The sequence below is a fragment of the Schistocerca cancellata genome, chromosome 2, assembly GCF_023864275.1.
Source record: "Schistocerca cancellata isolate TAMUIC-IGC-003103 chromosome 2, iqSchCanc2.1, whole genome shotgun sequence".
NCBI classification, from domain to species: Eukaryota; Metazoa; Arthropoda; class Insecta; order Orthoptera; family Acrididae; genus Schistocerca; species Schistocerca cancellata.
Window position 1 is genome coordinate 687,965,632 of NC_064627.1, and position 26,297 is coordinate 687,991,928.

Genomic DNA, 26,297 nt, shown 5'->3' on the forward strand with positions numbered 1-26,297 from the left:
CGTCGCGTTATTAGCGTGCAAATACAAGCCTTCGTCGCCAATAAATAACAGTCAGTATGGGTGCATGAAAAAGGTGCCAGCAGCTGAACGGTCGTTGAGGATACACTGTTGGCAGCCCCTTGGTTCATCAGTTGCTCAACAGTTGCTCGACTACTCGCCCGTACTCATCTCTGCTGCCATCGTTCACTCACGTCATCTATGGCCCGTGGTGCACCACAATGGTCTGGCGCCGGTTTTGGATAGCGCCATTTTGTATTCACGGTATACCTTAACCACGGCGGCACGCGAATGGTTTACAAACCACGCAGTTTCGGGAATGCTTGTACCCTTGATCCGAAATGATCTTGCCATTCTGGTCGTCAGATAAATCACTCCGTTTCCGCATTATGCCATCGACTGTAGTGATCCCGCGTTCCCCCCGACACGCTTTATACAGGGTGAGTCACACAAGACGTAACACTCATTTTATTTCGTGAATGGTTCCAGATATCGAAACGAGATTTGCGTCAAATGATAGTAAGCTAGAGGACATATAGTTTGATATGTGATAAGTAGTCTCAGTTCTTCTATCCATCGACATATTAAAGCTAATATCATCTTTTCAAATAGAATGATATAGATTTCCCCCCCCCCCCCCCATGAACCATGGACCTTGCCGCTGGTGGGGAGGCTTGCGTGCCTCAGCGATACAGATGTCCGTACCGTAGGTGCAACCACAACGGAGGGGTATCTGTTGAGAGGCCAGACAAACATGTGGTTCCTGAAGAGGGGCAGCAGCCTTTTCAGTAGTTGCAGGGGCAACAGTCTGGATGATTGACTGATCTGGCCTTGTAACATTAACCAAAACGGCCTTGCTGTGCTGGTACTGCGAACGGCTGAAAGCAAGGGGAAACTACAGCCGTAATTTTTCCCGAGGACATGCAGCTCTACTGTATGATTAAATGATGATGGCGTCCTCTTGGGTAAAGTATTCCGGAGGTAAAATAGTCCCCCATTCGGATCTCCGGGCGGGGACTACTCAGGAGGACGTCGTTATCAGGAGAAAGATAACTGGCGTTCTACGGATCGGAGCGTGGAATGTCAGATCCCTTAATCGGGCAGGTAGGTTAGAAAATTTAAAAAGGGAAATGGATAGGTTAAAGTTAGATATAGTGGGAATTAGTGAAGATCGGTGGCAGGAGGAACAAGACTTTTGGTCAGGTGATTACAGGGTTATAAATACAAAATCAAATAGGGGTAATGCAGGAGTAGGTTTAATAATGAATAAAAAAATAGGAGTGCGGGTTAGCTACTACAAACAGCACAGTGAACGCATTATTGTGGCCAAGATAGACACAAAGCCCATGCCTACTACAGTAGTACAAGTTTATATGCCAACTACCTCTGCAGATGATGAAGAAATAGATGAAATGTATGACGAGATAAAAGAAATTATTCAGATAGTGAAAGGAGACGAAAATTTAATAGTCATGGGTGACTGGAATTCGTCAGTAGGAAAAGGGAGAGAAGGAAACATAGTAGGTGAATATGGATTGGGGGGAAGGAATGAAAGAGGAAGCCGCCTTGTAGAATTTTGCACAGAGCATAACTTAATCATAGCCAACACTTGGTTCAAGAATCATAAAAGAAGGTTGTATACCTGGAAGAATCCTGGAGATACTAGTACGTATCAGATGAATTATATAATGGTAAGACAGAGATTTAGGAACCAGGTTTTAAATTGTAAGACATTTCCTGGGGCAGATGTGGATTCTGACCACAATCTATTGGTTATGAACTGCAGATTGAAACTGAAGAAACTGCAAAAAGGTGGGAATTTAAGGAGATGGGACCTGGATAAACTGAAAGAACCAGAGGTTGTACAGAGTTTCAAGGAGAGCATAAGGGAACAATTGACAGGAATGGGGGAAAGAAATACAGTAGAAGAAGAATGGGTAGCTCTGAGGGATGAAGTAGTGAAGGCAGCAGAGGATCAAGTAGGTAAAAAGACGAGGGCTAATAGAAATCCTTGGGTAACAGAAGAAATATTGAATTTAATTGATGAAAGGAGAAAATACAAAAATGCAGTAAATGAAGCAGGCAAAAAGGAATACAGACATCTCAAAAATGATATCGACAGGAAGTGCAAAATGGCTAAGCAGGGGTGGCTAGAGGACAAATGTAAGGATGTAGAGGCTTGTCTCACTAGGGGTAAGATAGATACTGCCTACAGGAAAATTAAAAAGACCTTTGGAGAGAAGAGAACCACTTGTATGAATATCAAGAGCTCAGATGGCAACCCAGTTCTAAGCAAAGAAGGGAAGGCAGAAAGGTGGAAGGAGTATATAGAGGGTTTATACAAGGGCGATGTACTTGAGGACAATATTATGGAAATGGAAGAGGATGTAGATGAAGACGAAATGGGAGATAAGATACTGCGTGAAGAGTTTGACAGAGCACTGAAAGACATGAGTCGAAACAAGGCCCCGGGAGTAGACAACATTCCATTTGAACTACTGATGGCCTCGGGAGAGCCAGTCATGACAAAACTCTACCATCTGGTGAGCACGATGTATGAGACAGGCGACATACCCTCAGACTTCAAGAAGAATATAATAATTCCAATCCCAAAGAAAGCAGGTGTTGACAGATGTGAAAATTACCGAACTATCAGTTTAATAAGTCACAGCTGCAAAATACTAACGCGAATTCTTTACAGACGAATGGAAAAACTGGTAGAAGCCGACCTCGGGGAAGATCAGTTTGGATTCCGTAGAAATGTTGGAACACGTGAGGCAATACTGACCTTACGACTTATCTTAGAAGAAAGATTAAGAAAAGGCAAACCTACGTTTCTAGCATTTGTAGACTTAGAGAAAGCTTTTGACAATGTTAACTGGAATACTCTCTTTCAAATTCTGAAGGTGGCAGGGGTAAAATACAGGGAGCGAAAGGCTATTTACAGTTTGTACAGAAACCAGATGGCAGTTATAAGAGTCGAGGGGCATGAAAGGGAAGCAGTGGTTGGGAAAGGAGTAAGACAGGGTTGTAGCCTCTCCCCGATGTTATTCAATCTGTATATTGAGCAAGCAGTAAAGGAAACAAAAGAAAAATTCGGAGTAGGTATTAAAACTCATGGAGAAGAAGTAAAAACTTTGAGGTTCGCCGATGACATTGTAATTCTGTCAGAGACAGCAAAGTACTTGGAAGAGCAGTTGAACGGAATGGACAGTGTCTTGAAAGGAGGATATAAGATGAACATCAACAAAAGCAAAACGAGGATAATGGAATGTAGTCAAATTAAGTCGGGTGATGCTGAGGGAATTAGATTAGGAAATGAGACACTTAAAGTAGTAAAGGAGTTTTGCTATTTAGGGAGTAAATTAACCGATGATGGTCGAAGTAGAGAGGATATAAAATGTAGACTGGCAATGGCAAGGAAAGCGTTTCTCAAGAAGAGGAATTTGTTAACATCGAGTATAGATTTAAGTGTCAGGAAGTCGTTTCTGAAAGTATTTGTATGGAGTGTAGCCATGTATGGAAGTGAAACATGGACGATAACTAGTTTGGACAAGAAGAGAATAGAAGCTTTCGAAATGTGGTGCTACAGAAGAATGCTGAAGATAAGGTGGGTAGATCACGTAACTAATGAGGAGGTATTGAATAGGATTGGGGAGAAGAGAAGTTTGTGGCACAACTTGACTAGAAGAAGGGATCGGTTGGTAGGACATGTTTTGAGGCATCAAGGGATCACAAATTTAGCATTGGAGGGCAGTGTGGAGGGTAAAAATCGTAGAGGGAGACCAAGAGATGAATACACTAAGCAGATTCAGAAGGATGTATGTTGCAGTAGATACTGGGAGATGAAGAAGCTTGCACAAGATAGAGTAGCATGGAGAGCTGCATCAAACCAGTCTCAGGACTGAAGACCACAACAACAACAACAATAGATTTTTCATCAGCGAAAGCGCTTGGAAATACGAGTAGAGTGATATAATGCTTGTTAATGTTGAAGTTGTAACTCTTGGCAGAAGAATCCGAGAGATGTTCTTAAACTATGAGGTAAGTCGGCCGAAATCAGCTACTGCGTTGAAAACAAGCTCATGCGAGACTACGTCGTTGCATCAAGCATTTCGACTGTCTACTTGTCTGCACTGCAGAAATAACAGGAGTTGTGGTCATTTCTGATTCAACATCCCTTGCATTGAGACATGTACACCAATGAGTAGAAGTTAGATAAGGTACTTTTATAAGGCGAATGACGGACGAGACGTATTACCAACAAGTGTAGGATCAGCCAGAGGAGTGTCATTCGCATCTTGCATCGGCATAAATTCCACCGTTATTGTCTGTCGCGACATCAGGCACTCGCAAGACGTGATTTAGGAAGTCGTATAGAATTTTGTTGGTTTGCTCTGCATCGTTTGGGAGACGACACTACATTTTTACAACGTGTGCTCTTTACCGACGAAGCACCGTTTACGAACCACGGTAATGTACTCGTAAATTTAAGTAACGTGCACTACAGAGCAGCTGAAAATACACCCTGGTTACGTTAGGTACAACAACAACTGGCGTGAAACGTAAACCTATGCTGCGGCATCAAAGTAAATTGCACTGTGGTACGTTACTTCATCCCAGGAACGTCCAATGGAAATATTTATACATTCCTTCTTACGAACTTTTCTTCTAGAAAACGTTTGTAGATAAACGACTGTGTATGTGATTTGTACATGACGGCTGCCCAGCTCACTATATCCGTGTTGCAACGCAGTTACTGAATGTAAATTTTCCTGACCGTTGAATGGAATGGAATGCTGCAGTACAACACCTGGCCAGGTCCCTTGATGTGATTCCTCTTCATTTCTTTCTGTTGGGACCTCTGAAACATGTAGTTTACCATGAAGCCCCAGCTACGTCAGACGATATGTGACGTCGAATCGCCACAGCATGCCAAGGGCATATCTTCCAATGTACTTTCATCTGTTCATCTGTCTCTCGAACGTCCATTGCAAATGTATTTTGGGATCGATGGTAAACAATTTGAGCACAGACTTAAGTAAAATATAAAACTACGTTTTACTAAGAAAAGCATTTATTTTGTGGGTGACATATCATCAGTCATTCTGAATAAACTGTTTAGTTTATTTAAAGTGTATTCAATGTAATTACTATTTTGAGTAGTATTTATAGACACATTTGTGTCCAGGCAAAGACAGGTCAGCTATCTTTTTCCAGAAGTAAGGAGGTTAATACGGCAGTTCTCTTTTTCCGTTGAATGGGGCTGTTCATCGTTATGAAATATCAGTGACCGACGTCTGTGTTTTGGCTTTGACAAGCAGGAACGGAGAGAGTCTAGATGGAAAATTACCTGACGAAACTGTGATTGTTTGCAAATGTACACACATTTGAAATAATTTTCCTAAGCTCCATCTGACGCGCCAGAAGTAGCATATGCCGTAGTCCACACACAAAAATCATAGCTGAGCCTGTATCAGCGTCATATAGCAAATGAGGTCTTATCTTAGTAGCGCATGCCTGTCTTGCTACATATAACGACGGAGCCTCCCATGAAAGCTCTGGCTGGCGGTTTTTACATCGCAATAGCTGACTCTGGTCACATTGATTTTCATTTCTCAGATTCTTTTGAGAAGAGTTTCAATCTCAACATCAGCAAACATTATGTCATTGAACTTGTCTTTTCAAGCGCTTTCGGATGCCTTTAAAAAAGTATAAAATTTTGTTTAAAAAACCTCACCTGGTTCAATATCTCAACGGATACGAGAGTTAAGACACTTTATTACATACAAAGTACACAAGCCTTAGCGTACTACCATTTACTAAAAACCTCTTTTAGATACCTGGAATCGCTCACGAAATAACAGGGGTGTTATCTCTTAGGTCATGTGATGACGGCCTCTCGTCGGGTAGACCGTTCGCCTGGTGCAAGTCTTTCGATTTGACGCCACTTCGGCAACTTGCGCGTCGAACCTCTTAGGTGACTCACTCTGTCTACCCTCCAATGCTAGTGCTATCACCGTCCGTCTGTCTATTACACATTGACGTCGAACAAAGGCGGTGGCCACGTTAACGTGACTCGGCCGTGTATTTATACTGTTCCATCAAGCGATAAGTAGTCACCGCAAATGATCGACACTGTTTTTCACATGCACCATATGGGATTCAATGAGATCACTGACGTTTTCCTGCAAGTTACGTTGTCAATATTTATCTCTGGGAAGTCTTTTTTATGCTTGAACCCGCAACTGCCATAAATTTCCTGAAAGAAATAATCTTCCTGCGTGAAGCTGTTGTTATGTTCGAACTAAACATTTATTTTATTTCATTTGCTATTAGTTAATGTTTCTACTTATCAATCACGTGGCGGTAAGAGTAATAACGAAAATAATGGGTGGCTTCGAACAAAAAATTAATAATAAGAGAGAGAGCGAGAAAGAGAAAGACTGAGAGAGAGAGAGAGAGAGAGAGAGAGAAACAAAATACACTCATTCGCTATTTACAAGTGATAAAAACTGAATTATATGCTTACAGCACAACATGGTCCATAAAGACGTATGGGAAGAACAGAATTTTGCTAAACAAGTACGTCGAAGTCTGAGGGTGACTCACATCTCGGTCCTCGACTTACTCACTTGCTGCACATCGTCCATAAACTGAGTCTTATGCGAGTGGGCATCGTGGTAAGTACTACAGTATTGCCGCCAGCTAGCGACGAGGACATCCTACCAGTGGGCAGCGATATGAGGATGGAATCGAATTGTCGTCTCCATAAAGAGCTGAACAAGAACATTCGGGAAGTTCAGCCGCCGGTTTGCAAGTTTTCAGTTGACGTTACATTGTGCGGCTTCCATGTCAGAATGATGTCAATACCACAGCCAGTCCCCGAGCGGAGAAAATCTCCGATCCGGTCGGGAATCGAACCCGGGTCTGCTGCATGGCAGTCAGATGTGCTGATCACCATGCAAATGAATGAAACGAATTAGTGTGTCATTAATGAAATAATGTAGTGGTAGTTAATTATTTCTATCGCTACTGTGCGTTATTTTCTTTGCATTTTAAAGCCTGCGCTGTTCAAGTTACGTACATTTACAGGAGATGCTCTACTCTTCTACGTAACTGCCTTGAACAAATTGTAAATCGAAAATCATTAACTCCATTTCTGAATAATTCTTCGTTTGCTTAGGTTTATTCGTTTTGATTTCAAGGGGTGTACATAGAAGCAGAATTTCAGAATCCTGTGAGAGTCCTGGTTGTCACTGTACGGTATTGCGCACTCGGGCACTAGGCAGCTCCAGTGGGGCGGAGCGAGTGACAAACAACCAGAAGTTTAGAAGCTGTACTTTCAGAAGGTCATAGCTGGGTTCTGTCAGAATTAAGACCCAAATTTTCGCGTGCGATTGATTGAAGCGGCTGATGTCTTGCTTGTGTGCTTTTTTCCTGCTCAAAATATGATATCAGATTTGTGATGTTTCCTTGTGATATGGGCAGACCAGAACCCCCCCCCCCCCCCCCCATGAACCATGAACCTTGCCGTTGGTGGGGAGGCTTGCGTGCCTCAGCGATACAGATGGCCGTACCGTAGGTGCAACCACAACGGAGGGGTATCTGTTGAGAGGCCAGACAAACATGTGGTTCCTGAAGAGGGGCAGCAGCCTTTTCAGTAGTTGCAGGGGCAACAGTCTGGATGATTGACTGATCTGGCCTTGTAACATTAACCAAAACGGCCTTGCTGTGCTGGTACTGCGAACGGCTGAAAGCAAGGGGAAACTACAGCCGTAATTTTTCCCGAGGACATGCAGCTCTACTGTATGATTAAATGATGATGGCGTCCTCTTGGGTAAAATATTCCGGAGGTAAAATAGTCCCCCATTCGGATCTCCGGGCGGGGACTAGTCAGGAGGACGTCGTTATCAGGAGAAAGAAAACTGGCGTTCTACGGATCGGAGCGTGGAATGTCAGATCCCTTAATCGGGCAGGTAGGTTAGAAAATTTAAAAAGGGAAATGGATAGGTTAAAGTTAGATATAGTGGGAATTAGTGAAGTTCGGTGGCAGGAGGAACAAGACTTTTGGTCAGGTGATTACAGGGTTATAAATACAAAATCAAATAGGGGTAATGCAGGAGTAGGTTTAATAATGAATAAAAAAATAGGAGTGCGGGTTAGCTACTACAAACAGCACAGTGAACGCATTATTGTGGCCAAGATAGACACAAAGCCCATGCCTACTACAGTAGTACAAGTTTATATGCCAACTATCTCTGCAGATGATGAAGAAATAGATGAAATGTATGACGAGATAAAAGAAATTATTCAGGTAGTGAAGGGAGACGAAAATTTAATAGTCATGGGTGACTGGAATTCGTCAGTAGGAAAAGGGAGAGAAGGAAACATAGTAGGTGAATATGGATTGGAGGGAAGGAATGAAAGACGAAGCCGCCTTGTAGAATTTTGCACAGAGCATAACTTGATCATAGCCAACACTTGGTTCAAGAATCATAAAAGAAGGTTGTATACCTGGAAGAATCCTGGAGATACTAAAAGGTATCAGATAGATTATATAATGGTAAGACAGAGATTTAGGAACCAGGTTTTAAATTGTAAGACATTTCCTGGGGCAGATGTGGATTCTGACCACAATCTATTGGTTATGAACTGCAGATTGAAACTGAAGAAACTGCAAAAAGGTGGGAATTTAAGGAGATGGGACCTGGATAAACTGAAAGAACCAGAGGTTGTAGAGAGTTTCAGGGAGAGCATAAGGGAACAATTGACAGGAATGGGGGAAAGAAATACAGTAGAAGAAGAATGGGTAGCTCTGAGGGATGAAGTAGTGAAGGCAGCAGAGGATCAAGTAGGTAAAAAGACGAGGGCTAATAGAAATCCTTGGGTAACAGAAGAAATATTGAATTTAATTGATGAAAGGAGAAAATACAAAAATGCAGTAAATGAAGCAGGCAAAAAGGAATACAGACGTCTCAAAAATGATATCGACAGGAAGTGCAAAATGGCTAAGCAGGGGTGGCTAGAGGACAAATGTAAGGATGTAGAGGCTTGTCTCACTAGGGGTAAGATAGATACTGCCTACAGGAAATTAAAGAGACCTTTGGAGAGAAGAGAACCACTTGTATGAATATCAAGAGCTCAGATGGCAACCCAGTTCTAAGCAAAGAAGGGAAGGCAGAAAGGTGGAAGGAGTATATAGAGGGTTTATACAAGGGCGATGTACTTGAGGACAATATTATGGAAATGGAAGAGGATGTAGATGAAGACGAAATGGGAGATAAGATACTGCGTGAAGAGTTTGACAGAGCACTGAAAGACCTGAGTCGAAACAAGGCCCCGGGAGTAGACAACATTCCATTTGAACTACTGATGGCCTCGGGAGAGCCAGTCATGACAAAACTCTACCATCTGGTGAGCACGATGTATGAGACAGGCGAAATACCCTCAGACTTCAAGAAGAATATAATAATTCCAATCCCAAAGAAAGCAGGTGTTGACAGATGTGAAAATTACCGAACTATCAGTTTAATAAGTCACAGCTGCAAAATACTAACGCGAATTCTTTACAGACGAATGGAAAAACTGGTAGAAGCCGACCTCGGGGAAGATCAGTTTGGATTCCGTAGAAATGTTGGAACACGTGAGGCAATACTGACCTTACGACTTATCTTAGAAGAAAGATTAAGAAAAGGCAAACCTACGTTTCTAGCATTTGTAGACTTAGAGAAAGCTTTTGACAATGTTAACTGGAATACTCTCTTTCAAATTCTGAAGGTGACAGGGGTAAAATACAGGGAGCGAAAGGCTATTTACAGTTTGTACAGAAACCAGATGACAGTTATAAGAGTCGAGGGGCATGAAAGGGAAGCAGTGGTTGGGAAAGGAGTAAGACAGGGTTGTAGCCTCTCCCCGATGTTATTCAATCTGTATATTGAGCAAGCAGTAAAGGAAACAAAAGAAAAATTCGGAGTAGGTATTAAAATTCATGGAGAAGAAGTAAAAACTTTGAGGTTCGCCGATGACATTGTAATTCTGTCAGAGACAGCAAAGGACTTGGAAGAGCAGTTGAACGGAATGGACAGTGTCTTGAAAGGAGGATATAAGATGAACATCAACAAAAGCAAAACGAGGATAATGGAATGTAGTCAAATTAAGTCGGGTGATGCTGAGGGAATTAGATTAGGAAATGAGACACTTAAAGTAGTAAAGGAGTTTTGCTATTTAAGGAGTAAAATAACCGATGATGGTCGAAGTAGAGAGGATATAAAATGTAGACTGGCAATGGCAAGGAAAGCGTTTCTCAAGAAGAGGAATTTGTTAACATCGAGTATAGATTTAAGTGTCAGGAAGTCGTTTCTGAAAGTATTTGTATGGAGTGTAGCCATGTATGGAAGTGAAACATGGACGATAACTAGTTTGGACAAGAAGAGAATAGAAGCTTTCGAAATGTGGTGCTACAGAAGAATGCTGAAGATAAGGTGGGTAGATCACGTAACTAATGAGGAGGTATTGAATAGGATTGGGGAGAAGAGAAGTTTGTGGCACAACTTGACTAGAAGAAGGGATCGGTTGGTAGGACATGTTTTAAGGCATCAAGGAATCACAAATTTAGCATTGGAGGGCAGTGTGGAGGGTAAAAATCGTAGAGGGAGACCAAGAGATGAATACACTAAGCAGATTCAGAAGGATGTAGGTTGCAGTAGATACTGGGAGATGAAGAAGCTTGCACAGGATAGAGTAGCATGGAGAGCTGCATCAAACCAGTCTCAGGACTGAAGACCACAACAACAACAACATGGGCAGAACCTTTGGTTTCTCGGTCGTTTTAAATAAACGCACACCGCCGTCGTCAAATCAGATTGAATACAGTACAGGATGGACAAGAACGCCTCGTACCCTCTAGTATCGAATGCTAATTGACTTAATCTGTTTTAGCAGAAGTACCGGGTGATCAAAATGTCAGTATAAATTTGAAAACTGAATAAATTACGAAATTATGTAGATAGAGAGGTACAAATTGAAACGCATGCTTGGAATGACATGGGGTTTTATTACAATAAAAAAAAATACAAAACTTCAAAAAATGTCCGACAGATGGCGCTTCATCCGATCAGAATAGCAATAATTAGCATAACAAAGTAAAACAAAGCAAAGATGATGTTCTTTACAGGAAATGCCGAATATGTCCACCATCATTCCTCAACAATAGCTGTAGTCGAGGATTAATGTTGTCAAGAGCACTGTAAAGCATGTCCGGAGTTATGGTGAGTCATTGGTGTCGGATGTTGTCTTTCAGCATCCCTAGAGATGTCGGTCGATCACGATACACTTGCGACTTCAGGTAACCCCAAAGCCAATAATCGCACGGACTGAGCTCTGGGGACCTGGGAGGCCAAGCACGACGAAAGTGGCGGCTGAGTACACGATCATCAGCAAACGACCAAACGACGCGCGCAAGAGATCTTTCACGCGTCTAGCAATACTTCGTTTTTTTTTTGTTCTAATAAAATCTCATGTCATTCCAAGTATGTGTGTCAACTTTTACCTCTCTATCTACATTATTCCGTGGTTTATTCAGTTTTCAAATTTATACTGACTTTTTGATCACCCGGTACTTACTAATGTAATAAGTGTCCAGTATACCAGTATGTCCCCCATAATGCTGTAAACGCATTTCGATATGTCTCCATATTCTTTCTGACGTATTTTTGAGCATGTACGGTTTATAGTGCGAAATGCATGCTCAACAACATTGCGCAGTTCTTCGTTTGTAGCATAACAACTTGCAGATACAGGCGCCATAACGGATTGTCAGGTGTGTTGAGGCCAGGACTTCTTGGTGGCCATTTCAAGAGAGCTGGTGTTGCTGATGAGCCACGACCTACCCCTGGCCCAGAAAGAGTTCATTTAGGACCTCATACACTGCAAGAGCATAGTGAGGAGGCGTTCCGTCTTGCTGCAGTCGTATGCGTTCTTTGAGGCTCCTTTTGTAACACGAGTATATAAATTACGCTATTCACAGGGTGGTATCAAGAATCGATACCATCCACTGGCGTCTCACAGTTGGTAACGCAACGCACGTTTCCGTCAGATGCCGATAGCAGTCGTGCGGCATCCAGCGGATGCAATGGAGCACCCCTGCTGAGCCATGCCTCCAGCGACTTCATACCTCGAGCTCCCTCTGCCGCAACAACACAGTATGGTCGGCGGCAGCCACGCTGTCCATTCGCAACGGAGCGCAGCCCAGTCGCAATGGAGGAGCCACCGAGACGCAGCACACTCACTGTCACTCGTGCTCTTTTTTTTATTGCTTCAGCCGGACTTTATTGCTTCATGCTCATTTGTAAATAGTCATTGTAATCGTGGTGGAAGATAACAGCTAAGTAAATCTTCTCGATACTACACTACTGGCCATAAAAATTTCTACACCAAGAAGAAATGCAGATGATAAACGGGTATTCATTGCACAGATATATTATTCTAGAACTGACATGTGATTACATTTTCACGCGATTTGGATGGATAGATCCTGAGAAATCAATACCCAGAACAACCACCTCTGGCCGTAATAACGGCCTTGGTACGCCTGGGCATTGAGTCAAACAGAGCTTGGATGGCGCGTACAGGTACAGCTGCCCATTCAGCTTCAACACGATACCACAGTTCATCAAGAGTAGTGACTGGCGTAATGTGACGGGCCAGTTGCTCGGCCACCATTGACCAGGCGTTTTCAGTTGGTGAGAGATCTGGAGAATGTGCTGGCCAGGGCAGCAGTCGAACATTTTCTGTATCCAGAAAAGCCCGTACAGAACATGCAACATGCGGTCGTGCATTATCCTGCTGAAATGTAGGGTTTCGCAGGAATCGAATGAAGGGTAGAGCCACGGGAGGTAACACATCTAAAATGTAACGTCCACTGTTCAGAGTGCCGTCAATGCGAACAAGTGGTGACCGAGACGTTTAACCAATGGCACCCCATACCATCACGCCGGCTGATACGCCAGTATGGCGATGATGAATACACGCTTCCAATGTGCGTTCACCGCGATGTCGCCAAACACGGATGCGACCATCATGATGCTGTAATCAGAACCTGGATTCATCCGAAAAAATGACTTTTTGCCTTTCGGGCACCCAGGTTCGTCGTTGAGTACACCATCGCAGGTGCTCCTGTCTGTGATGCAGCGTCAAGGGTAACCGCAGCCGTGGTCTCCGAGCTGATAGTCCAAGCTGCTGCAAACGTCGTCGAACTGTTCGTCCAGATGATTGTCGTCTTGCAAACGTCCCCATCTGTTGACTCAGGGATCGAGACGTGGCTGCACGATCCGTTACAGCCATGCGGATAAGATGCCTGTCATCTCGACTGCTAGTGATACGAGGCCATTGGGATCCAGCACGGCGTTCCATATTACCCTCCTGAATCCACCGATTCCGTATTCTGCTGACAGTCATTGGATCGCGACCAACGCGAGCAGCAATGTCCGATACGATAAACCGCAATCGCGATAGGCTACAATCCGACCTTTATCAAAGTCGGAAACGTGATGGTACGCATTTCTCCTCCTTACACGAGGTATCACAACAACGTTTCACCAGGCAACACCGGTCAACTGCTGTTTGTGTATGAGAAATCGGTTGAAAACTTTCCTCATGTCAGCACGTTGTAGGTTTCGCCACCGGCGCCAACCTTGTGTAAATGCTCTGAAAAGCTAATCATTTGCATATCACAGCATCTTCTTCCTGTCGGTTAAATCCGTAGCACGTCATGTTCATGGTGTAGCAATTTTAATGGCGATTAGTGTATATTTGCTTGTTCGCTAATCATTTGTTCTCCTCTCCATTTTTCGTATCACGACAGCCTTTCTGTACAAAGTAATATACAACACACAGTAGCGTAAACATACTATGACCCAACCAGATATTGTGATGTCATCGCTGCCTTTCCATTGTGTGAGGCGGGTTCCTTTCTAACTCGACAATGTAATTAGCATTCTCTTTGGCTCAAATGACAATGTTTGTAGCTTGTGAGCTGCGATAAATGGCACATTCATCTGAAACCACAACCTTACCACGGTTCACTTCATTTGGAAATTGAGTTATCAAAGCATGGCATGCTAAAACAATCTCATTCTGGTGTGTATCTGCTAACTTCTTTATGAACATCAGCCGAAAAGATCTGACTTTAAGGTCTTCTTTCATGTGATCTCGCTGTTGTCCTCGGCTCACCGACTCCCGAAGTACGCTTTAGGAGATTTTTTAATCTAAGCAGAGACTCCAGCGCATGTTTCTTCTTCCTTCAGCTCTGTGGCCTGTCTTTAAGACTGCCAAAGGCAGAAACACTTCTTTCCCAATCCAGAAGTGTTGCCTTTCACGGTGAAGTCTCATTAATTCTTTCCTGGAATGTTCTCATTATCTGTCTCATTGGCTGCCCCACGCATTTGTCACTAAGCGCCTCTCAATAGTGTAACTATGATCACTCACATGTGCCATGGCTAAAAATTAAGACTCGACTGCGAAAACATGTAAAGATGAATCCCAATAACTGATTCCAAAAACTAATAATAAGCAACATAGCTACCAACATGCATAACAATAACATTTGGTACTAAACAAGGGATACAGGGGTACGGAGATTTCTCGCCCACACAGTACATGAAGCACTCCTTTACGCGCCATTATAGTATGGCGTTTATTCACTTGAAAACAGCCGCGGTTATTTGTACATTGCTTAAAACAGACTTGTCCCCCTTCCGGAATTTATCGCCTCGCGACTTCTTGTGCGAATTCGCGCAGCCGCGTCTCCTGACTTATCGTTTGGAAACGTTTTCGTTTGGAAACGTTTTCGTTTGGAAACGTGTTCAACTTCAGTTAGAACTTTACTCCGAATTCTACCCTATTTTACACGTGAAGAACAATTGAATGAAGTGAAACACAAAAAAATGTCCACCAGTAGCCACTCGTACGCCTGATGTTAACTACTTCTCAATCTGGCTTTCGTAAAGATCCTCCACAGAGAAATTGACGCAAGACAATACAGTTATGGCATCCTTCTAGCATGGATGGAGTCATATCTTTATAACGGAAAACAGTAAGTATGACCAACAGCCATGAAACTAGGACCGTAAAGGGGAACATAACATAGGGGATTCCACTGGTGTCGGTGTCGGACTCATTTTTTCTGTGTTAACTTACATAGATCACCTTCCAGTTAATTTAAAGGGCGGTCCAAAAACTGGAATGCTAGTTGATGGCAAACATACTAATGAAGAGATCAAACTCAACTTTAACAGGCACAGCTCAGGTGATAGTTGAATAGGCCTATAAGTCGTCCAGAGCTAACAGTTTATGTCGTAATCTCACGACTATTCATATTATGCGACTTCAAACAAGGTATTATCAGCTGTTAGCACGAGAGGGAGATATTAATGGTCACACCGAGCGGAGTTGCGCAGTGGCTAGCACATAGGACTCGCATTCGGCAGGACGACGGTTCAAATCCGCGTCCGGCCGTTAGTGACTTCCCCAAGTCGCTCAAGGCAGATGCCGGGATGATTCCTTCGAAAGGACTCAACGGCTTTCCTTCCCCATCCCTCCTTAATACGAGCTTGTGCTCCGTCTCTAACGACCTCGTCTACGGGACGTTAAACGCTAATCCCCCCATCCTCCTCCTCCTTACACTAAATGACACGTGTTGTGTAAAGTTTGATGGAATCCAGGTAGATAACTAGTTAAAATGAAATCAACTGAAGAGAAGCTCAGTTCGGCATGTCTTGCTCTTAGAAGCACATCTCATTGTGTTGAAAAGAGCGGTATCTTATTTTGCATGTTTTCATTCCCTGTTGTCTTATGGAATTATCTACAGAGGCAGCGCACCTAAAGTAAATAAATTTTCATTCAACAGTACGGAGCATTTAACATAACATAGTATGTAAAGCAGATAGCCACTCATCTTGCAGAGGCCTTTTCTTACTAGCTTGGATTTCTTACATTTACTTTCCAATACCTTTACTCGTTAACGGTTTCTGTTGTTGACAAAAAATATTAGTTTCAGCTGGATGTGATGTGCACAATCACAACAAGAGACACATACAAAATTTTCATGCACATTTCACCTCTTTCTCTATGGTTCAGAATGGAATTATTTACTCTGATGCGTAAAATACGTAACAGTTTTCCATGTAAAATACACGATCTGATCAAAAGTGTACGGATATCCCTATGCAATACGGAACTGAGCACCAGATGTAAAGAGCGGCGGACCAGCCGGTATAAGAGGAGGCAGGGAGTACTGTGTTGTCAGTAGAGAGACAGAATGGATTGGTCAAGAGCACTCAGTGACTTCGAACGTGGAGTAGCCATTGGATGTCACCTAAGTAATAAATCTATCAGGGATATTTCAGCCTTTGTAGAGGTGCCGAAGTCGACTGCTGGTGATGTGACTGTGAAGTGGGAATGCGAAGGAACGACCACAGCTAAACAAAGACCAGTCAGACCTCAGCTACTGTCGGAAAGAGACAGTCGAGTATTGCAGAAGATGGTTGCCTAAATCGCAAGAAACCAGCATAAGGAATCACTCGTGAGAGTTCCAAAGTTCTCTCACCAGTTCAGATAATATAATGACTGCGAGCAGGGAGTTAAGAAGAGTAAGGTACAATGGTCGAACAGTTTCTCATAAAGAACAGAATTCCGTAATCAGTGCTAAGCGATGCTGGAAGTGGTGCAGCCAGCGGTGCTAGATGTCTGGAAACGAGTGGTGTGGAGTGGTGAAGCACGCTGTACCCTGTGGCAATCCGATGGCAGGGTTTGGGTTTGTCGAATGCCGGGAGAACATTACCTTCCATCATGTTTGCTGCCAACAATGTAATACGGAGGAGGTGGTGTAACAGCATGGAGATATCGGTCGCGGTTAGTGTGTGGTCTTCTCATTGCGCTTAAGAAAACGCAAAATGCGGAAGGATATCAACACATTTTACATCGCTGCGTACTGCGTACAGTAGAGGAACAGATCGGAGACGATGGCTGTATGTATGAGCATGACAGTGCAACTTGTCTTAGAGTAGCATCTTTGAGGCAACGGTTTGTCGACAACAACATTCTAAAATGGATTGGCCTGCCCACAGTCCCGATATGAACTGGATAGCACACCTTTATGGTGAGTTAGAACGTCGACTTCGGTCCAGACCCCATTGTCCAACATTGCTACCTTGTCTGCTTTTGGCTCTTGACGAAGAATCGGCTACCATTCCTCGACAAATAGCAAAACAAGTTGTGAAACACTTTGTTAACAGCACATTCCAAGAATAATTAAAGCAAACCAATAAAATTTCATATGAGCGAAAGTTGTGGAATAACCCGATGGAGCCGACTGGTGAGGCCGAGCGGTTCTAGGCGCTACAGTCTGGAACCGTGCGACCACTACGGTCGCAGGTTCGAATTCTGCCTCGGGCATGGATGTGTGTGATGTCCTTAGGTTAGTTAGGTTTGAGTATTTCTAAGTTCTAGGGTACCGATGACCTCAGATGTTAAGTCCAATAGTGCTCAGAGCCATTTGAACCATTTTAACCCGATGGAGGACTCGGTAGTGCCTGATGGACCAAGAAAAGAAGCAGTAGTCGTATTCTACTTGACTTCTCGACATGAATGTTTGGCCGCCCCTCTGCTTCAGAACTCCATTTTGTCGTCCCCAGGTATGTTCTGTGTCAGAAAATTGGTTCCACCATGAACAAGGAACATTTAAAAGAGTATACAAAATTAACTGATTGGATTCAGACCTAATGACATTGTATTGGGAAGGAAGAAGGCAAATGATAATAAGTCAAGGGCCAGAAAATTAAATTAATAATAACAATAGCATTCAAATGTTATATCTGACTGACCAACATGGTTGATAATCTTCCCTTATACAAAGGATGTAGCTATAGTTGCTCTTACATGCTGTGAGCATTTGTTCTGAAATGCCAATCATCGATAGATATCAGCTGTTGAAAGAAGGTACAGCAGTCATTCGCATCTTTTATTTACTGTAGCAAATCTAGATTTTGATGACTGAGTGATCATCTTGAAAGCTAGAGGTAATACAGGAACCAACTAAAATACAATCGTTTTCGTGTGAATATCAAACTACAGTTGCATAAATTTCAGTTATAAGTGGATTGTAGACAGCAAAAGATAAAGTTAACACATTTGATCCATTATTTGGTGTAGTCCCTATTGGAGTAAACACGTCAAGAGTTGAAATTGCACTGATTCCGCTGTTTACAGTTATCTCACAGCTGGCGTTAGTGTACGTCATAAATGACAATGGCGCGCTCTATACATGCATCATGTTATAGTAATGCATTGTATATAATTAAGTTGTGGGTTAAGCCTTTTTAAGGAAATATGTTTTTTACTGATGTACACAAGAAGGAGTTACAACAGTGAGTGATGCTGAAACGGAAAAAAATTCCTTACAATCAAAGTGGTAGTAATGTGAACCACTTTGTGTAGGTGGCTATGCGCTCGTAGGTAATTGCTATTCATATTCTATCAGAGAAGTGCTACGTGTATAGATGTATCTACGTGTAATTGTATTTGCTGGCATCTAACATCTACTGTACTTACAGATGAAATATACAGGGTGGTCCATTATTCGTGACCGAGCCAAATATCCCACGAAATAAGCATCAAACGTAAAAATTACAAAGAACGAAACTTGTATAGTTTGAAGGGGGAAATCAGATGGCGCTATGGTTGGCCCGCTAGATGGCGCTCCCATAGGTTGGCCTGGGTTGTTTTCGGGGAGTAGACCAGACAGCGAGGTCATCAGTCTCATCGGATTAGGGAAGGATGGGGAAGGAAGTCGGCCGTGCCCTTTCAAAGGAACCATCCCGGCATTTGCCTGGAGCGATTTAGGGAAATCACGGAAAACCTAAATCAGGATGGCTGGACGCGGGATTGAATCGTCAACCTCCCGAATGCGAGTCCAGTGTACTAGCCACTGCGCCGCCTCCCACAGGTCAAACGGATATCAACTGCGGTTTTTTTTAAAATAGGAACCCCCATTTTGTATTACATATTCGTGTAGTACATAAAGAAATATGAATGTCTTAGTTGGACCACTTTTTTCGCTTTGTGATAGATGGCACTGTAATAGTCACAAACATATGGCTCACAATTTTAGAGGAACAGTTGGTAACAGGTAGGTTTTTTTAAATTAAAATACAGAACGTAGGTACGTTTAAACATTTTATTTCGGTTGTTCCAATGTGATACACGTACTTTTGTGAACTTATCATTTGTGAGAACGCATGCTGTTACAGCTTGATTATCTGTAAATGCCACATTAATGCAATAAATGCTCAAAATGATGTCCGTCAACCTCAATGCATTTGGCAATACGTTTAACATTTCTCTCAACAGCGAGTAGTTCGCCTTCCGTAATGTTCGCACATACATTGACAATGCGCTGACGCATGTTGTCAGGCGTTGACGGTGGATCACGATAGCAAATATCCTTCAACTTTCCCCACAGAGAGAAATCCGGAGACGTCAGATCCGGTGAAGGTGCGGGCCACGGTATGGTGCTTCGACGACCAATCCACCTGTCATGAAATATGCCATTCAATACCACTTCAACCGCACGCGAGCTATGTGCCGGACATCCATCATGTTGGAAGTACATCGCCATTCTGTCATGCAGTGAAACATCTTGTAGTGACATCGGTAGAACATTACGTGGGAAATCAGGATACACTGCACCATTTAGATTGCCATTGATAAAATGGGGGCCAATTATTCTTCCTCCCATAATGCCGCACCATAGATTAACCCGCCATGGTCACTGATGTTCCACTTGTCGCAGCCATCGTGGATTTTCAGTTGTACAATAGTGCATATTATGCCAGTTTACGTTACCGCTGTTGGTGAATGACGCTTCGTTGCTAAATAAAGAACGCGTCCAGAAAATATGTCATCGTCCCGTAATTTCTCTTGTGCCCAGTGGCAGAACTGTACACGACGTTCAAAGTCGTCGCCATGCAATTCCTGGTGCATAGAAATATGGTACGGGTGCAATCTATTGCTTGTCTAGTGCAGACTAACATCGTAGCATTCTCAACACCGACGTTTTTGAGATTTCCGATTCTCAGTTTGTCTGCTGCTGATGTGCGGATTAGCCGCGACAGCAGCTAAAACACCTACTTGGGCATCATCATTTGTTGCAGGTCGTGGTTGACGTTTCACATGTGGCATGACACTTCCTGTTTCCTTAAATAACGTAACTATCCGGCGAACGGTCCAGACACTTGGATGATGTCGTCCAAGATACCGAGCAGCGTAGATAGCACACGCCCGTTGGGCATTTTGATCACAATAGCCATACATCAACACGATATCGACCTTTTCCGCAATTGGTAAACGGTCCATTTTAACACGGGAAATGTATCACGAAGCAAATACCGTCCGCACTGGCGGAATGTTACGTGATACCACGTACTTATACGTTTGTGACTATTACAGCGCCATCTATCACAAAGCGAAAAAAAGTGGTCGAGCTAAAACATTCATATTTCTTTACGTACTACACGAATATGTAATGAAAAATGGGGGTTCCTATTTGAAAAAAACGCAGTTGATATCCGTTTGACCTATGGCAGCGCCATCTAGGGGGCCAACCATAGTGCCATCTGGTTTCCCCCTTCAAGCTTTCGTTCTTTGTAGTTTTTTCGTTTGATGCTTATTTCGTGATATATTTGGCCCGGTCACTATCAATGGACCACCCTGTATACAATTGTACTTCGATGTTGCCACGTATGCGTTTGTACTGTAATTTGGTACCTGTAGGATTGAAGATTGTCACTCAGTTACCGAAATGTAAGTCTGCTGCAATAAACCCAAGTTGCGAGTGAAAGCAATTACATCTTTTCCAACTAAAATAAGTATGGTCGCTGAGCAGTTTCAGGTTCCAATGGAGTCAAATTTTGAAAAATCTAAGGATGTAGTACATTTCATTTTGAAATTGTTACATGCCGTCTTTGCGGTGTTGTAATTTTCAAGGTACAGTGCAGTGTTATGTGTTTGTAGATAGGGTGTTTGTGTTCTGTGCTGGTTATTGATGTGTAGCGTAGTGTGAGAGCGGCGGTGTGTCTGCAGAGCGGCCGCGTGCAGCAGGCGCTGTACGGCAGCGGGTGGGCGGCGCGGGGCGGCGCCTTCAGCAGCGGCGTGCTCATCATGATGGCCAGGGCGCAGCGGCCGCTCTGCCTGCGCGCCGCCCACGTGCTCCCCGTCTCGCTGCAGACCTTCACCAAGGTCAGCCCTTTCTCACTGGTACTTCGCCCAGGCCGCGCCGGGATAACTCGGTCACCTCTGCCCACCGGAGCGCACCAAACTGGACGTCAGCCGCTAAGCGCAGCAACTGGCTCTGAGCACTACGGGACTTAACAGCGGAGGTCACCAATCCCCTAGAATCTACTACTGGACTCCCAGGAAAGTTTGCAACACAGACAGTTTGAAGCGTCACTCCCCCCCTGGACAGAAGTCGGCATTGTGTCTTTTGTATTCAATCCCGATGCAATTTCTTTGTTTCATCGTCAATGTGAAGGTCCAAGGGTTACAGAAAACCTGCCGTGGTGCATCGGAATCTAATACTGCTCTCTCAGGAAAGGTTCAAAGCACAGACTGTTTGAGGTGTTACTCCCCCTTGACATAAGTCGGCATTGTGCCTTTTGTATTCTATCCCGATGCAATTTCTGTGTTTCATCGTCAATGTGAAAGTCCAAGGATTACAGTAAACCTGCAGTGGTGCAACATAATCTACTACTGGACTCCCAGGGAAGGTTCAAAGCACAGATTGTTTGAAGTGTTACTCCCCCTTGGCAGAAGTCGGCACTGTGCCTTTTGTATTCAATCCCGATGCAATTTCTTTGTTTCATCGTCAATGTGAAGGTCCAAGAGTTACAGAAAACGTGCCGTGGTGCATCGGAATCTAATACTGCTCTCTCGGGAAAGGTTCAAAGCACAGACTGTTTGAGGTGTTACTCCCCTTTCACATAAGTCGGCATTATGCCTTTTGTATTCTATCCCGATGCAATTTCTGTGTTTCATCGTCAATGTGAAAGTCCAAGGATTACAGTAAACCTGCAGTGGTGCAACATAATCTACTACTGGACTCCCAGGGAAGGTTCAAAGCACAGATTGTTTGAAGTGTTACTCCCCCTTGGCAGAAGTCGGCACTGTGCCTTTTGTATTCAATCCCGATGCAATTTCTGTGTTTCATCATCAATGTGAAGGTCTGGTGCATCAGAATGTACTACTGGACTCCTAAGATAGGTTCCAAGCACAGACCGTTTGAAGCGTTACTCCCCCTGGACAGAAGTCGGCATTGTGCCTTTTGTATTCAATCCCGATGCAATTTCTGTGTTTCATCGTCAATGTGAAGGTCCAAGGGTTACAGTAAACCTGCAGTGGTGCATCGGAATGTACTACTGGACTCCCAGGATAGGTTCCCAGCACAGACCGCTTGAGGCGTTACTCCCCCTGGACAGAAGTCGGCATTGTGCCTTTTGTCATCAATCCCGATACTTGAACCTAACTTAAACCTAGCTAACCTAAGGACATCACACACATCCATGCCCGAGGCAGGATTCGAACCTGCGACCGTAGCGGTCGCGCTGTTGCAGACTATAGCGCCTACAACCGCCCGGCCACCCCGGCCGGCTAAGCGGAGCAGTGAAGCCCGTTTTACACGATCGACTTTCTGGTTAAAACCGACTATTCGAAGTTAGTGCGCCTTTCCCGTCTGCCTGTAAATCAGCAACAAATCACAACGCGAGAGTGTTTATGACGTCAGTGATCTATACATTGTGCCGAGTGTGGAGTTCTAGATTTCCGAGTATGCTGCACACTGTGCATGTGCACAAACAAGGGTTTATGGCGGCGTCTGCTAACATCGGAAGTTGACATATTCTGGATGAACTCACTCCAATTACAGAAATAGATTTTGTGCTTCCTTGTCTTCTCAATCTTTGTTTACGTTGACTGCTTTGCCTTGGCGACGCATTGAAAAGTTACACGAGTTTCTGGTAGTTTTTCCTTCTAGTGTTCTCCTACGGGAGAGAGGAAATACGTCAAACCAAAAAAGTATACACGTTTTACAGATAAAAAGTCTACACCACGCAAAAATAAGAGCGGAAATATATTAATGTGTTTTAATGAAAATTATTTCGCTAGTCAAAAAGCCAGAAACATTTGACAAGGCAATTTATTAATTCTCACTCAGCAACAAAACAAGACACAAAGAATGAAGCAAAGAGGCGATGTTTAATACGTTCTGGATACTGTTTGATGTATTAGCAAGTGTGTATTTTCTCTGGCAAATAAATGTATTTGTTCCTAAATGTTTGTATAACATGTTTCCCGTACTGTCAGTTCTCAAAAATGTAAAGAATTTACAACACGCTTTGTGAGAAACTCTTCCACTATGAATCCTACTTTGGTTATTAATAAATTCTATTATCAATGCTTATTCTAATTTTTGTTACTATATTCCGAATTTTTCGTAAAAACGATAGTCCTCATAATCTCATTTCAAACGCTCAGATCCCAAACCGCACAGCAGACAGTTTTCTTGATACACGAAATTATGCCGCTGACGTGGAAACAAAAATTACCACTCGAAACAGACGAGACACTACAGGAATAAAATGTCAGGGACGCTGCCGCAGACTCTGTTTCCAGTAGTCAATTGAGGCAAGAAAGTCGATCGTGTAAAAAGGTCTTCTCCAGACTACCATTCCGCTACCATTCGGACCTCTCAGTCGCCCAACACGTTCCCCTGCAGCATGACAGCTGAAGAAATAAGTAACTCATTACTATGAAACAAAAATTATTACAATAATGGTAATGTGTAAAGAAATACTTAAAACATAACGTTTTTTACACGACGCATTTAGAATGAACGAAATTGTGTTGCACACAACACATTACGAAACAGAATTCAGCAGGATTCTCAAATTTTGCGGTGGATGATACTCTAAACAATCTGAAAGCTGGAAATTTTGTGATAAGTCCTATGGGATCAAACTGCTGAGGTCATCGGTCCCTAGTCTGACACATTACTTAAGCTAACTTAAACTAATTTACGCTAAGGACAAAACACACACCCATGCCCAAGGGAAGACTCGAACCACCGACGGGGGCAGCCGCGCGAACCGTGTCGAGGCGCTCCAGACCGCACGGCTACCCCGCGCGCCAAAAACCTGATTTGTATCAGGCATGCATCAGTACTTTAGAAAACATTGACAAAGAGAATTGATTATGTAGTAGTGACTACCTTTACTCTATTGCTTCTCTAGTGCAGACTAACGTCGTAATCATTCAGCAGAACTAGATCTGAAAATCTACTCAGAGACTGCTTCCAACCTCGGTGGACAACGAATGTACCTGTCCCACCGACCAGGTGAACAAGTAATTCGCCCGGGTACGATGCTCAATCGCTTCTTTCACAATGAGCACTCCAAGAATCTAACAATAATATAGATTTTTATCCCACGCTGGAAAAGAAAACTTCTTTCAATTATTTTTTCACCTGGTCATACGTTAGTAAACCGGATTTCGATGTTGTCGCGAGGACATTTGGGGCCTCAAGAAGAGATTCCTGATATCTCGGTTCAAACTTTCCATCAGTTTCTTTTAAAACTATGAAACGGGTGGGGGGGGGGGGGGAGGTAGCGTGAAAAATCGTTTTTTTCGCTGTGTTCGAGGACAAGCAACCTGTTCATCTGATGATCCCAAAAGATTCGATCGAACAGCTACGGCTCTTGATGTTGGAAGAGTTTTGGGAGATTTTCAGGTCTAGTTCTGCCGAATGATTACTATGTCAGTCTCCACTTGAGAAACAATATAATAAAGCTGCAGGCACTACTACCATATCAGATATCTTCGCCAAGGTTTTCCACTGCCTGAAATATGCCTCATACAGATCAAGATATTTAGAAGATTTCCCGCCACAATTTGAAAATCCTGCTGAATTTTGTTTTATATGGTTTGTGTGTATTATGTGAAGAAATTTCGTTCATTGTACCGGCATGGTGTAAAAAAGACTATATTTTAAGCGTTTCTTACGGCTAAAACATAAAACGCGGTTGTAAAACGTAAAATAATTAAAACATAAAACAAAAACAAGTAAAATAAATAATTAGGATAACAATGAATGTTTACATATTTCAATTGGGTATGTCGAAAATACTCCGACAGCACATTATGTACAGTTTATTTACCAAAAATGGCATTTCAGAAAGAAGCTTCATCACACATGGATGTATGTGACGTGATAGCTTCTTTAATTCAAGTTGGAACAAAATTTTTCAGCTTTCAGAATTACTTAATCGTGTTGGCAGATTTTGCAGAATTTCAAATTATTACAAAAGTTGATTATACAGTTTTCAAGAACGTTAATTACATTTTGATTTTGTATGAAACTCATTTTTTATGTATAATGATTTTGAAGATATTCCCGCTATACCTAATATGCCACATAATTTTGGGGTGTGTTCTACCTCACACTAGTGAAACTGAGCAAAAAACGAAAAAATAGGTATTGCTTTATTTTGACCCCTCTCCATATCCGCCAATTTTTTATGAAGATCGTTTATTTACACTTAAGGATGTTCGCTTGTGAGTATTGTATTACCTCCCCTATTGTTACTTTGTTGTAACGCACTCTTGATTCTTGGTCTCCACTTTAGCTAAGTCGTATGTTTTCTCTTTTTCGGATTTCTCGTTGCACTTTATCTGTAGCAGTCGTATTCACCTGAACTTTCCCTCGTTATTTGTCATTTCTCTTCGCAATCGATGGTCCACCGTTGACGGCCCCAGACCGGTTGCTCCAGTCGCATCTTTTCTCTCTCTTTCTCTCTTTTCCATCAACACCGATAACGTGAAAACCAAAGCGCGCTCTTCACTCGTCATATAATTTGAACTATAGGAACAGGCAACTGGATGAATTCAGTTTCCTACTCCTTCAAATAACTTCCCGTGTAGCACTGGCATTTAACAAAGCTATACTTATTCGCGTAATGTCTAGACAGATTTCATGCTGAAGTGGAGACTTGTTGATTAGTAAAATGTAGCACATAATTTAATATTATCAATTTTGGGGCTGCGAAGTAATACGTTTTACAACCTGATGAAGAGAGCATTGTCTCTCGAATATATTGTTAAAGTGTGTGTAGGACAGAAATACGGCTGGATAAAAATTTCACGAAATTTCAATCTCCAACGTTCTCCTCCAAGTGTGAAAATATTTTGTTGAGACC

At 42.9% G+C, this 26,297-nt stretch overlaps 1 protein-coding gene across 1 annotated transcript in view; it reads left to right on the top strand.

The window, feature by feature from the left end:
* LOC126157576 (odorant receptor Or2-like) overlaps positions 1–26,297 on the top strand; it is a 131,080-nt gene that overhangs the window by 82,035 nt on the left and 22,748 nt on the right. Inside the window, exon 6 of the mRNA XM_049916384.1 lies at positions 21,136–21,291. Within this exon, the coding sequence (XP_049772341.1) occupies positions 21,136–21,291 (156 nt within the window). The remainder of the gene's footprint in view (positions 1–21,135; positions 21,292–26,297) is intronic.